Source organism: Macrotis lagotis, chromosome 7 (assembly GCF_037893015.1).
Source record: "Macrotis lagotis isolate mMagLag1 chromosome 7, bilby.v1.9.chrom.fasta, whole genome shotgun sequence".
Lineage (NCBI taxonomy): Eukaryota > Metazoa > Chordata > Mammalia > Peramelemorphia > Peramelidae > Macrotis > Macrotis lagotis.
In genome coordinates, this window is record NC_133664.1 from 186,317,115 (window position 1) to 186,332,821 (window position 15,707).

At 34.2% G+C, this 15,707-nt stretch overlaps 1 protein-coding gene across 1 annotated transcript in view; it reads right to left on the reverse strand.

Annotated features, from left to right (window-relative positions):
- IRAG2 (inositol 1,4,5-triphosphate receptor associated 2) overlaps positions 1-15,707 on the reverse strand; it is a 134,194-nt gene that overhangs the window by 40,955 nt on the left and 77,532 nt on the right. Inside the window, 3 exon segments of the mRNA XM_074195309.1 lie at positions 8-54; positions 12,257-12,332; positions 13,115-13,268. Of these exon segments, the coding sequence (XP_074051410.1) occupies positions 8-54; positions 12,257-12,332; positions 13,115-13,268 (277 nt within the window).

The following is a 15,707-nucleotide window of genomic DNA, read 5'->3' on the forward strand; positions in this document are numbered from 1 at the left end:
GGCAAACCTGGCCTGTGGCAAACCCTCAGGTGGTAACTGATGAACTAGGCTCTCCTTTAAAAAAATTACAAAGAGAATTCAAACTGATGTTTATTTTTTTCAAAAGGTTCTTAACTGATTTCAAATAAATCCATATTTATCTGGCATTATAGTAGAGGTAGATATATTTTAATTCATATACTAATAAAGTTCAATCCATAAATATAAATTCTAGCCACCAATGTGCATAGTTTCTCAAAATTTTTCTGTAAACAGTCTTACTTTTTTAATGTACTAGGAATGATAGAAATTTAAAGGAAAAACTCTCATATAAATAATCCTTAGGGGGCTTACAAAATAGCCAAGTTAGAGATACTTGTAAATTGTATAATTTGTAAAAAAAACACAAATATATTGAGTTATCTGGGAAGCAAATCTCCACAAACAAAATCTCTCTCTCTTTACACACACATATATGCATACAGTCAGTCTTAAACAATTATCTTGAAGGTTAAGGTCTGAGTTCATGGAAAAGTGAATCATAAGATTTAAATTGGATCTATACTTCATAGATCTTAGGACACAGAGAAAGAAGAAAGCTGGGTAGGCTAGAATCCAGTGAACAGAATAAATTTTACATAAACAGTAGTCTCATCCTCTCAAATAAGTATTTCAAACTCTTATTACTAAAGATTTCAAAACCTAAATGTTGCTTGATTCTATTACTTTACTCTTCCCACTATCTCCTAATTTATAATTTTCAAGATGGCATGTTAATTTGTTTTTAGATATGGCAAGCTGTTCATCAAAGTAAAGAAAAATTCAAAGTATATCATTAACAAAAGTTGGCTTATTTATCCATTATTTGGTCTTTTTCACTTCCCTAAACATTCAAAACCACAGTATAGTTCTGTGGTTTATGTTCAATATATTTAATTCAAATTAACAGATACTACTTGAACACATACTATGTGAAAGGTTCTATGCTAAATGCTGGGGACATAAAGTAAAAAATGAAACTGTCCTTCTCATGGAACTTATATTCTCTCAAGCAGATAACAACATGGCAACAGATAGATATAGCGCATGACAACCAGAGGCAGAAGAGAAAACCAACAATTGGGAGGATCAGGAAATCAGAGTCATAGGATTTTAGTCAAAAGCAACCTCATTGGTCTCTAATACCACCCCATATCTGAAAAAGAATTTCCTCTTACAAGATTCTCAACATATATTCATCAATTTTTTGCCCTAAGATCTATTTAAAAACACACAAGGCATCTTTTTAGATAATTCTAATTGTTATGAAATTTTCTTGAATTCAAGCTTAAATTTTCTTTCATCTGACAGCCTTGCAAATATGTAGACAGTTATTTTATTATTTCATTTCCTTTTCTTTCCCAGGTTGCATGGTCCCTGTTGCATAGGTTTACTTTTTAAAAATTAAAGAAATGCTAATTGAGTTGAAACAAACAAATGAAAACTTAATTTACACTACTAATCAGAATGATTCAAATCATTTCTGGCATGTTTAGTGTCAGACTTAAGTGGAATTAGAGGTAGAGATGTTTCTTCATGGAAAACCAGACATAGCAAAAAAGTAGCTATTTAGAAATCTCATTGTGACACAGAGAGTTTAGTATAAACTGCTGTAATTGTTTAAATAGTAACCATGTTCCATGGATTATGGTAAAATCTTCCTATGAGGACAATTCTCTAAAACATTTAGAAAATTCAACTTAATATAAAGAAAAAAACAAAATAAATTTCCTAACAATTAGTTATCCAAAACTGGAATGGAATACTCTGGGAGATAATAGTTCCCTAATATGAGATGCCCTTTAAGAAAATGATTGCTTGTTAGGTATGTTGTAAAGGAGATTCTCTCCTCCCCCACCCCCAGGCATAAACTGAATCAGATTGGGGCTGACATCCTTTTTTAATTCTGAAAAGCTGTGATTCTTCATCTTGTTCCAAATCAAACAAATGCTGAGCAAAACAGCCTCCTAATTTACTTCAAACCCTTAAAAAGACATGTTTTCATCAATGTGAGTACTTCCTCTTGGACACAGAGGATGTTCTTTCCATACCTTAGTAGACAGAATTCTGGAATTCGAATTGTAATGATGAGATATGAGGAATATATTTAAACTGTAGCTACACTGTCCCTTGGAAAACAATTACATAAAATGTCACCAATCCAAGCCTTTCCAGCTTTTTAAATCATGCCAGTGTTTATGCTGTGTTGCACTAGGTTTTGAATAATATTCACAGCACAATAAGACCAAAGTAGGACAAGAACATACTTCATAATAAAATACATTTGAGTGGTCACTTTTAATTACCTACTATACAAGAAGTTTCACAAAGTTCTGACTGAGGCTCTTGTCTCCTTTTATTCTCTCTCTCTCTCTTTCTCTGTCTCTGTCTGTCTCTGTCTGTCTCTGTCTGTCTCTGTCTCTCTCTCTCTCTCTCTGTCTCTCTCTCTCTCTCAGTAACCACATCAGCACTCATAACTTCATCTCTATAGATCACACACACACACACACACACACACACACACACACACACACAATTCATTTCTATATATTGTCCCAATGTCTTGAAATTGCACTAAGATGTTTGTGACACCCTCTTTCTATATTTCCAGCAACGAGTCTCTACTTTGAGTTTCTTCCTAATGCTTAGTGGACATTTTAAATTTGAAGTCTCAGCTTAACAAGCTTAACAAGTCTAAAATCGAACTCATTATCTTCCCAAACCCTCCCCTCTTCCAAATTTCCTTAATTCTTGCTGATTCCATCATTTTTCTTCTTCCAAGGTTCTTTTTCTCCTCATCATCCCACATATATGATTAATTGCAAACTGATGTTTTTACCTCAACATTTTTCACATGTGACCTATTCTCCATTTATACCACCATCACTTTGGGTGACATACTCATCATTTCTCATCTAGAATAGTGCAAATGCCTTCCCATAGGTCTCCTTGCTGTAAGTTTCTTCCCTGTTCAATGCAACCCACATCATTCTAACTAGTGTCACTGGAAATTAGACCTTCTGTAACACTTTCCAAAATAACCAAACTAATCTTTTTTTTTCCTGCTTCTCAACATCATACTCCAGGTCTCTATACCTTTGCTATGGTTATCCCACATATTTGGAATATACTCCTTAGCTATAACTAACAGAGTTCTTCCTTTATGATAGAGCTCATAAACCATCTTCTGAATTAAGCCTTTACCTCCTTAAATTAGCTTTTTGAAGTAGGTTTTATTTAATTTTTTGTACTAATACCATAAGCATTCATTACAGTTTTGCACATAGTATACACTTAATAAATACTTGATTGAGAAAAGAACTGAGTAAACTTTTGAAAGGTTTTGTTATATTTATGCTTGTCAAATATAGAACCCAAGCCACCACCTTGCAGCAAAAAATTATCTGTATATTTGAATTAGGGTGATGATATAATAAAAATGTTTAATTTCAACTTTGTATTATGACATACACTACATTAAATTAGGTAATGCAAGAATTACATTTGGCCCTTTTATGTATTTAATACATAAAATTAAATTGCCTAATCTTATCTTTGCCATATATTAAGCAAACATCTCTCCCTTACAGTTAGAGCATAAATGTTAGATTATCTAATCTTATATCTTGTTTCCACTTAAATGATGTTGGTTAGCATTCTATTTGTATTATTATTATTTTTTTAGGTTTTTGCAAGGCAAATGGGGTTAAGTGGCTTGCCCAAGACCACACAGCTAGGTAATTATTAAGTGTCTGAGGCTGGATTTGAACTCAGGTACTCCTGACTCCAGGGTCGGTGCTCTTATCCACTGCGCCACCTAGATGCCCCTATTTGTATTATTTTTATAATAGTATGGATTCAAATTGCTGATGTAGGAAATCAAATGATAAAGGATATTGCACTGTCCTTCAGTGTTTGTAATTTAATCTAATGTTTAATTATAGCTAATTATAATCAGATATCTCATCAAAAAGAGGAAAACATGGACACTTCAGTGACAAGAGCTCCCCCATTTTCTGTGTTGAAGGTATCACATCACACAAAGTCAACAAGAGGTGATTCTCTGCAGAGAAAGTTAACACTCTAGATATAATATGAATTGTCACTTTACTTGGATGAATGATATTTCTCAGTATTTCGCAATAACAAAAAAGCAAATCTCATCTGATAAGGACTTCACTTCATGGAAATTGATATTATTTATACTCATCTGAATTGTGAAGGGAACCATGCTAAATATAGAATTGTTTCTAATTTTTATTGTTTTGGTCAAAGTACTTTAGTTTCTTCAGTTTTTAGAATGGGAAAAACAGTAACATCTTAGTCCTTCACAATTTGTAAAAATTCTATTTAAAAAAACTATTTTCTATCAAAAATTGTGCCTTAGTTTTCTTTGGAGTCATTCTTCTCTGACTCCTTCAATAGAAACATTTCAGTGAGACTTTTAAAAATATAGCAGTGTTCTTTTGATCATTTTATACATCTATTCTCATCAGAGAAACAATAAATTTGTAATTTTATGGAAGTTCTATAGAGAGTAGTTATGCATAGGATTCTGAGTTACACAGATTAAGGGATTAGACATTAATTCCAAACTGCTGAATTGTATAGATCCAAGGAATTAGAAATGAACTTGAATATACACTGAAGTATACAGTGAAATATTTTTCCTCATGAGGTCTAAGAAATCTAAGATAAAACTAAAAAAAAGATTTTAGATATAATAGTTATAAGAAACCTTTAGAATAGCAATAGCTAAAACAACGTTTGTCAAAGTAGGCAAATATTATCCATGAAAAAAATTTACCAATGTTCATATGACTTTGCTACTTCAATTAGTATGATTAGTCTGAGAAGGCTCCTCTAGTCAAACTACCAATTCAGACTAAAGAAACAAAAGGATAAGAGAGTATCTGGGGACTTTTTATACCATCGTCAGCATAGGATAATTCAGGAAGGAGAAATCAGTGGTTTAAGATAAGACCAAAGCTAAAAGAAATAATGCTATTAAAAGAAAGTCCATAATTAAGACTTACTTACATGGTGAGGAATTCATTGAATCCTGCACATTCTAATAAAACATGGTGGAACAAAAGCACCCTCATCCTATTCAGGATATTCAAATATTAACCTGCATAATATTTGAATGGAAATCCAAAGCATAAAAATTTGTTCTTGATGCTAAGCAAACCTCAAACTAGGGTGGGGCAGAGAAGCAATGAGGGAACATACTCTACCATGGGTTGGACTACAGAATAATCACAGAAAAGCATTCAAGCATGGGGTGATAAAATTTATAGAATAAGAAACAGCCTGAAAGTTACCATAAAAAGAAATTGTACTAGATTACTTTTCAAGATTCCTTTACTACTATTCTAAGATAAAAATTATGTGTGAGAAAACTTACATATATATATAAATATATGCACATATTTATATTTAACATCCTCCTATCTGCAATAGCAAAACATTGATTGGTAGTGCAACTTTTTCCACAGATTAAAGTTTACATCACCAATCTATGTTTTGCTATTTTTAGATAAGAGAATAGTTGAATAAATTTAAATTAAAAGGCAAACAAAACAGATCAGAGTCTTCCCATATACTTATAAACCTTGAACAAAGTAAGTTTGAAGATATGACAGAGAAATACTGAAATGGATCAGAACCACGTCAATATCATCAAAAATTGGAAGAGTCAGATTTAAATGATTAACAATTACTAGAATCTGGATAAAATAATAAATAACAATTCCTAAACAGTTTTTCTTTAACTTTGGCTAAATGTATATGATGCCTTCAAACCTTAATGATAAATCTACTATTTCAAAGTGACTTTCTCATAGGTTTCAATCTTTCTGCACTCTTCTCCAACCTTTTTACAAACAAGAATATTCTTTATCCTCTCAGTTCAAGTTACATATGTGCTTAAATTAAAATAACAATAAGGAGAGCTTGGAGAGCTCCTGAGGTCTTATTTATTTATTTATTTGTTTTTTGCAAGGTAATGGGGTTAAGTGACTTGCCCAAGTTCATACAGCTAAGTAATCATTAAATGTCTGAGGCTCAATCTGAACTCAGGTCCTCCTGACTCCAGGGCCACTGCTCTGTCCACTCTGCCACCTAGCTGCCCCTACTAAGGTTATTTTTAAAAATTGTGGGTTCATAGATTTAGAGCTAGACAGGACCTTTGAAACCATCTGATGAGGAAACTGAGACAATAAATAGGTCAAGTGCCTTGTCCAAGGTCATTAAAGTGGTAAGTGTCAGAGGCACTGGGTGTGAACTCAGCTCTTATGACTACAAATTCAGAACTTCTAAGATTCCATCTTTTCCTCAAGAAGTTATAACATGGGGGGCAGCTAGGTGGCGTAGTGGATAAAGCACTGGCCTTGGAGTCAGGAGTACCTGGGTTCAAATCCGGTCTCAGATACTTAATAATTACCTAGCTGTGTGGCCTTGGGTAAGCCACTTATCCCTGCTTGCCTTGCAAAAACTTAAAAAAAAAAGAAGTTATAACATGAAGGGATTTTGTAAGGTTGTTAAAAATATTGTCATTTAAATTCATATAGTGCTTTAAAGTTTGTCAACCTTTACATATATTATCCCTGATGAAAACCAAAAACAAATATGAACAACTGATCAGCATTCAGTGCTATCTTCTCTACTTCATACCACACATGTGTTATTCTGGAAACCGTCAAATGATAAGACATCATGGGAATGGGCTAAGAAAAAAAAGTAATTCAAAGCTTTCCCAAAGCTTTCCCCTTCTTGTTTTCAGAAAGTCAACTATACTCAAATAGGAACATTGACTACATCTAATAGGTAGCAAATGACTAGTTATCAATGTAGAAGTCATTTCTGAATTATTTCTCAGTCTATACCAGATCATTGACTTAGACCAAAAACCAAAATCAATACTAAAGTAGAAGAAATAAAGATAAGAAGACAGAATATTGGAATAGCTCCAACTTGACTTATTTATAAGCTAGTCAAAATGGGATATGAATAAAAGAACAGATTTTTAATATGTTAATTTCTAAGGATAAGTATCTAAATAAACCAGTTGCTATAATGAAGAGGCAAAAAGAAGTTAGAAAACTACCTCAGTCAACAAAATTAATCTCCAGGTCATGTAAAATATATTACCTAAGGGGAAAAAATCAGTTTAAAACAATTTTTAAAAAAATAAAATGGGGGCAGCTAGGTGGCACAATGGACAGAGCACCTGGAGTCAGGAGTACCTGAGTTCAAATTCGGCCTCAGACACTTAATAATTACATAGCAGTGTGGCCTTGGGCAAGCCACTTAACCCCATTTGCCTTGCAAAAAAAAAAAAACCTAAAAAATAAATAAATAAAATCGTACATAAGATGGTGCAGAATTATTATCAGTATTGAAATACATTTACAGAAAGCTTGGGGAGAAACCTAATTAAACCAGAAGAAACTGAAGGTTTTTAAGGATGAAACTTCAAGGACAACAAAATAAATTATAAAAAAGAAAAATCTTGATAAGGGTTTTAAACAAAATTTTCTTCATCAATGACTGTGGAGCTGCCAAAGTTGATTACTGATGTGCTACATATGGAAATAGAAATAGTAGAAATAGTAGAAAAAAATTCAGATGTGAAGTATCATTGTATTTATAGAGGAAGAACTCAATGGTGAAAGTGGAACAATTTTGAGAATGTTGAGTCAGACTCTCAAGGTATCTGAAATAAAGAACAACAAACAACAAAAATCCCTGACATGTTTACTGATGAAAAAGATGATCCAAAAAATTTCAACGATTATCAGCTTTTTGCACTTCTCTGCAAAATCTTTATGAGAAAATCTACATATATATCAAAAGTATCCTTAATGAATCAACCAACCAACCAAGTAATAAGTATTTATTAAGTGCCTACTATATACCAATTATTGCACTAGATGGTGTGGATATAGGAATTAGGAATCAAATAGTACTTACTTGCAAGAATCTTATAATGGGGGAAATATCACTTTCATATATAAATATACAAAATAAAGTGAACAAATGCAATTGTATCCAAGTAGTTAGAGGGAAGGTAAGGTATGATTAGTTGGGAACATCAGAAGGGCTTCAAGTAGAAGATGGATGATATATGAGCTAAATATTTTTTTTCTGGCAAGACAATGGGGTTTAAGTGACTAGCCCAAGGTCACACAACTAGTAAATATCAAATGTCTGAGACTCAGGTCCTCCTGACTCCAGGAATAATACACTACCCTCTACTCCTGCCCCATGAACTATACCTTAAAGGAAGAGAATGACTCTGTTAAGTGGCGTCAAAGGAGTACAGTCCTGGCATGACGGATAGTTACTACAAAAGCACTGATATGGGAGATAGAGTGGTATGTGTGAAGAACAAAGAGAAACCCAATTTGGCTAGATTGAAGAGTATGAGAAGAGGAATAATGCCCAATAATCTAAAAAGACAGAATGGGGCTAGATCATTAAGGGTTTTAAAGCTAAACTGAGTTTACAGTTTATCCCAAAGAAAATAGAAAGCCACTAGATCTAATAGAGATGAGGATTCACAAGATCAGATGTGAACGTGAGGAAAATTACTTTGACACCAGTATGCAATATGCACTGGACTGGGGAGAAAGTGGGAGTTCAAGTAGATTTCACAGCTTCACTAATCTAGATGAAAGATGATCAAGGCCTGAAATAAGGTAGTATCTATGGGAGTGGAGAGAAGAGGTCAGATGTGAGACAAGTTCTAGGAATGGCAAGCTTTGGGAAATGATTAGAATTGGGATAAGGAATTATTCAGGATAATGATGAATTTACAAACATGGGAGACTAAAAGAACAATGATGTCTTCAACAGAAATTAGAAATTTGGGAAAGGGAAGAATTTGTGGAAAATATGAGTAGAGTTAATCAGTTTTCAGTCTTATATTAAGGACCTTATTATATACAAGGAATGTTAAGTGGTGAGAATACAAAGAAGATAAAAACAATCCCTGGTTTTTAGAAACTCTCATCCCCCCCCACAAGCAGATGTATGTATGTATATATACATGTGATATATCTATACATGTATATCTATCTCTCTATCTAGGAAAACTCAGAGGGGAGACATTAGCAGTGGGAAGACTGGACTACTTTTTGTAGAAGGTAGAATTTGAATTGAGTCTTAAAGGAATCCAGTGAAGTCAGAAGACAGAGAAGGAAGAGAATGTTACTAGATTCAAGGAACAGAAAGAAACTCATGCACCTAAGTCATAGAATTCATGGTAAGAAGTAAAGTATAAAAAGAATGAAAAAAGCAGAAAGGGGCAAGGTTGTGAAATACTTTAAAATTCAAAACGCTACCTATAATTATAATCATGGAGGTCATATGTAATCGATGAAATTCATTGAATAAAGGTAGAAATGACTTGGTAAAAGATTAGAAATGGTGGGATGAGTGTAAGGCAGAACTGAAGGTGACTCCCAGGTTACAAAGCCAGGGTCACTAGGAGGATCCCAGCATCCTTGACAATAACAGGTAAGTTAGGAAGGAGTGATAATTTTGGTGAGAAAATAATGGGCTTTGGATATGTTTAGCTTAAGATATCTATAGAACATTTGTTTAGAGATAGGAAATTGGTGATACAGTATTACAGGTCAGAAAAGAGGTTTCAGTTAAACGAATAGGTCTTAGAATCATTTGCAAAAAAGATAATTAAGTCCATGGGAGCTAAGGAGATCATGGAATGATACAGTTTTGAGGATGAAGAGAAAAAGGGCAGGCCAGAGACTTGGGAGGTACCCATGGTTAGTAGGCATGAAGGTCCAAGAGGGTGTGGTTAAGCAGGTAAATCAGAGAAGAGAGTATTATGAAAACCTAGAGATGTATTTGTATCCAGGAGAAGAGGATGATCAACAGTGTCAAAGGCTGCAGAAAGTTCAAGAAGGGTAAAGATTGAGAAAATATTTGGCAATTAAAAGATTATTGGCAGCTCTGGAGACAGCTGTTTCATTATTATATATATATATATATATATATATTTAAAACATATGTATACACACACACACACACACACACACACATATATATTCCTGAATATCTTTTAAAATTTAGCTCATGATGCATCTTCCTTATGAAACTTCTTCTGAGGATCCACTTGTTTCTCTTTTCTTGGAAAAATTATACCACTAATTAATTTTCACTAATATGCCTTTATTCTACTCTCTATAGAAGTGGAATACATTAGAAAAAAGTTCTTATCCTGGGGTCTTTTAACTTTTTTTTAGATTTTGAAAATCATATCTCAATATAATTCACTTCTCTTATATTTTAAAGTATTTTTATGAATTAAAAACATTTTGCTAAGGAATCCATAGGCTTCACCAGAGCCCCTGGTGTGAGCCACAGATCCTACCATGTTCATTTTATACCTCTTAATATTTTTTTCTTATCAAAAGAAGAAGCATATGCACTACTCAAGCTGTAAAGTTCATTTTCAGTCTAATATCCTTTACTTGGCTCTCTATCTTTAAATGGCTCTCCTACAGAAAGTTACTTAACTTTGATCTCAACAGTAGGTAAGTCACAGGATGTCTCAGAAACCTTCCAGGTTTTGCTGATTATGAAGAATTTCAAATTTCTCCACTATATGACCTCATCATGGCCATGTCAACAAGCCAAATAAATTGAGAACCAAAGCAACTTGTCTCTGAAATTGAAAATTGATTTCCCAGGTTTATCATTAGAATCTCAAAAATTAATGTCCATTTTCATTCTCTCTCTCTCTCTCTCTCTCTCTCTCTCTCTCTCTCTCTCTCTCTCTCTCTCTCCCTCCCTCCCTCCCTCCCTCCCTCTCCCTCCTCCCTCTCTGTCTCACTATCTCTGTCTTTCCCTGTCTTTCCCTGACTCTCTCTGTCTCTCTCTCTCTCTGTCTCTCTCTGTCTGTCTCTGTCTCTGTCTCTGTCTCTGTCTCTGTCTCTGTCTCTCTCTCTGATTCTTTCTCTGCTTCTTCTCCCACTCTATTTTCTGTCTTTCCCTCTTTTTCTCTGTCTCTTCTTTGTCTCTTTCTCTCCCCCTAACCATGTCTATCTTCTCTCTTTGTCTTTGTTATTCACTCTTTCCCAGAGAAGAAAAATTTAATTAATTCCTATTTCAATGAGCATAAGCACTATTATTCCAGTCTCTCAGATGAGGAAACATTGACAATTTTCAAATCAATCTTCTCCTTCATCACTTATATAAAATTCACTGCCAATTTCTGTTTTTTCTTCCTTGGAAAATGTCTTTGGGGCTTCCCCACCCCACACCTTTTACTCTGTATTCTTGAAGCTACTGATCTAATTCAGCTTCCTCATTGCTTTCTCTTACTTTCTGTTTATGCTATGTGTTGATGCCAGACTAATTTTCCTAAAATGCTACTTATTTCATGTCACTTTTTGATCAAGAACTTATAATCTTTCATTATTTCCTACATTATCAATTCCTGGCTTTCAAATGTCTCCATGCTCTGACCCCACTTTATCCATTTAACTGTTGCTTCCCAATACACAACATAATAGGAGGATGTGCTCTAGTAAAATAGGGCAAAAATGTGTCCCTTTGGGCATGCTATGATCATTTTTGCTTCTGTACGTGTCTTCATGGTGTTCTAGCAGAAATGTCTTTTCTACAACATATATACTGTTATCATATATATATGTATATATATATTATATATATCTTTTAAGGCCTAGATCATGACCCACTTTCCTTTTTTTTTGCAAGACACTGGGGTTAAGTGATTTACCCAAGGTCACACAGCTAGGTAATTATTAAGTGTTTAAGGTCATATTTGAATTCAGGTCCTCATGACTCCAGGGGTGCTCTATCCACTGCACCATCTAGCTGCCCCATGACCTACTTTCCTACAAAGTTTCTTAGGAGGTTCTACTTGTCTCTTGGAATAATTATCCTACTAAATATCAATTGTACATGATTAAATCCTTAATTTTTTTAATTTTGCCTATTTAGAACACTGATTTCTTTAGAGGAAGAAAATATATTCTTTCTCCAGTAAAATGTTTAATATATGCTGACCATATTATAGGTGCTACATTAATATTTGTCTATTTGATTATTAAGTTCAAAATGAACTAGAGAGTAGATACCAAGCAGTTATACTTTTTAAAATGCATGTATTATATAATAAATACTTATGAAGGCAACAGGTTAAGACAGACCTGAGAAAAGGAGAGAAGACTTGTCTATTACTCACCTTTGCACATAGATCGTCCATTGTAGTAGAAACAAGATGTGCAAATGTCTGGACACCAACTGAGACGACTGAGCACCTAGCAGTAGAAGTTAGAATTGAATAATTAAAAGAGAGATGCTGTAGGTTCTCTCCTTATATTTGAACTAGAAATAGATTTATGTTTTTGGTAGTATTCTAAATTATAAAATGGCCTCACTTCGGCTTTTCTAAATCCTTAGGGATGATGTATTATGCAAAAACATTCCTCAACCTGTAACTAAAGCTGACAAGCCACAGAGATGACAGGTGAAAATGAAAATAAAGAGTTTGCAATTCAAAACCTTGCTTCCTCACTTTTGGCTGCTGAAGTAAAGCTTCTTTGGGGAAGACAGTGACCTGAAAAGTAATTAAATTTCTGAATCTAGGAGAAATTAATCATTTAATCCAGATAGGTGCTCAGATTCTATCTTGTGGGAATATAGATCAGAGAAGACTTCAAAAGTCATTCCTAAGAAATGATAGCAAAATTAATTATTCAGTTTCGTCAAGCTAATCGGTAGGTTTGAAATAATAGGAAACATTTAAGTAGGCCAATTTGCTCTTGAAATTTTGAAATGCATATAACTTTAAGGGAGAAAGAACACTAGTTGATTTCAATTCAATTCAACATATCAACCAAATACCTACTATGTATAAAACACTGTACAAGTTGTAGAGAAATGATTCCTGTTCTTTTAAAAAGGTTACTATGTTAGAAATTAGAGAACTTACATTGCTATCAAAAAGAAAAGTTGAGGAGAAAAAAGTTCCTGTGATAGACCTCTAAACATCTAATTGTTGTTCACTGACACATATTCAATCCATTATCTGTTGTCTTACTTGTATCCTTTGAGTGTTATGTCCAAAGCAGACTCATCTTTCACTTCTCCATAGTCTGATTTTTCACATGAAAAATGGACTCTGTTTGATATACATGAGAGATTTGCTTTGTTCAGTCTTGCTGTCTTTGTTAAGCAGTCTAGATGTAGGGCATCTGTATTTTAATAAACATACATGAAAGTAAATATTAATTTCTGGAAAATAACAGTACAAATCTTGTATCATCCACTTTATTATTTGGTTTTTTTGTTTTTAGGTTTTTGCAAGGCAATGAGGTTAAGGTATCATCCACTTTAAAAAAAAACACCTACATCAAAACTGTAATGCAAAAATCATTACAGTTAATAGCAGGTTCTTCACTAAATTTCTTGAAAAAGCCATGAGAATAGTTCTTTGTGCCATATCTAAATGTTGACTCTATCTCAGGTGGATGTATGGAAGCAGTGGGAAAGGTTAGGAGAAGTGATGCCACCTAGATAGTTGATCTTTTCTGAATTTCTCAATTGTTTTTTCTATTTTGAAAAAGGCAGTCCTCTAAATATGGCTGACCACAGACCTGCTTGACTATTCATCCTGTTGGTCATTATAATTATATGCTGTATAAATTGATACTTCTTTTTTTTAATTTAAAGCAATGGGGTTAAGTGACTTGCCCAAGTTTACACAGCTAGGTAATTATTAAATATCTGAACCTGTATTTGAATTCACATCCTCCTGACTCCAGGCCTCTGCTCTATCCACTGCACCACCTAGCTGCCTCTTAAATTGATACTTTTTTTTTTTGCAAGGCAAATGGGGTTAAGTAGCTTGCCCAAGGCCACACAGCTAGGTAATTCTTAAGTGTCTGAGACCGGATTTGAACTCAGGTACTCCTGACTCCAAGGCCGGTGCTTTATCCACTACGCCACCTAGCCGCCCCAAATTGATACTTCTTAAACCAAAATTTGCTTGAGAAAATTTGACAAGGTGTTTTTAAAGAAATAACTGCAGAAAAATTATGCAAGGCTGGTTTGCAATTCTCAGAAAACTATCAGATGTTCCCAGAAATGTTTCTACTTTCACTTCATAGAATAATTAGATGGTCCTTGAAGGAGATGCCTAAAATGGTCTTGAAAGGTCTTTTGCTTAGGTAGCTGGTAAAAAAAAAATCAACCAATAAGCAGTTAAACATCTACTTTAGTCCAGACGCTATTCTAACCAGTGGGAATACAAAAATAAAAATGAAATCCCCGCTCTCAAAGAATTTACATTCTAACAAGGGAGGCAACAGTAACATACAGTATATACATGACACACTACAGATACAGATACAAAATAGCAGCCAGGAAAAAGGGGGGCATTTAAGCTGAGTTTTGAAGGAAAATGGGGTGTCCAAGAGAAATAGGTGAAAAACAGAATTCAAAACATGAGAAACAGCATAACAAAACAACTTGATAGAGAAGTTTTATGTGTAAGGAAGATCAAATAGGTCAATATGTCTAGACTATATAGTGAGTAGAAGATAATAATGTGTAATGTTGGAGAAGGGGGTCAAGTTGTGATGAACTTTAAAGAAGAAAAAGGAATTTATATTTGATTATGAAAGTAATGGCCAACTATTGTAGCCTATTGGTAGAGAGATGACACATTAAGGACTGTGTTTTAGGAAATCACCTGGGCAGTTGTGTGGAGATGGGTTGGATTGGAGAGAGACTTGAGGCAGGGAAGCCAACTGTAATTCAGAAGCTATTGAAATAGTCTGAAGGAGAGATTATGAGGGTTACAAGAGAGGTAGCTATGTGAATATCGGGAAGGGAACAGAGGCAGCATCATATAGTAGATGATGGAAGACCTAAGATTAAATTCCTCCTCAGGTACTGAATGACCATAGACAAGTCACAGTCTCTTTTTTTCTCATCTGTAAAATGAAAGAATTGGACCGAATGGTCTCTAAGATCACTCTTGCCCAAGATCTCTTGCCTTTTAATTCCTACAACATTTATTTTCTGCACTATGTGATTGAAGATGATGATGTTTGTCCTTTATTTTCAAAGAATATCATTACATCAGGGAGATGATACCATGACAAGCAAGAGAATTGGATTTGAGTGAGTCACCCGCTAAGTCATAGTGCTAAGTCACCCGCCTCACTTTCTCCTCTGGAGTCATCTGGTTCCAGTGACCAGATGTGAATCAGACTGACTGAAGATGGCCCTGGATGGAAGGCAATCAGGGTTAAGTGACCTGCCCAAGGTCACATAGCTAGTAATTACCAAGTGTCTGAGGCCAGATTTAAACTCAGGTCCTCCTGACTCCAAGGCTGTTGCTCTCTCTATTGCACCACCTAGCTACCCCTAATCAAATTATATTTTTGTAGGACCTCTGGACCTCAATTTCTTGAATTGTAAAATAAGGGGGTTAAATTACATAATCTCTAAGACTATTAATTTTGATCAAATTAATCATATCCAATAATTTATGATCCTGCTTTTAGATAACAAACTTTGAATGCTGGACCACATCTTACAATTATTTTTCTCTTACAACATGACATTCTCTTATACAATGTCTTGCATAATTGCCATTATTCATGTATCAGCCTTACAAGGTTGAT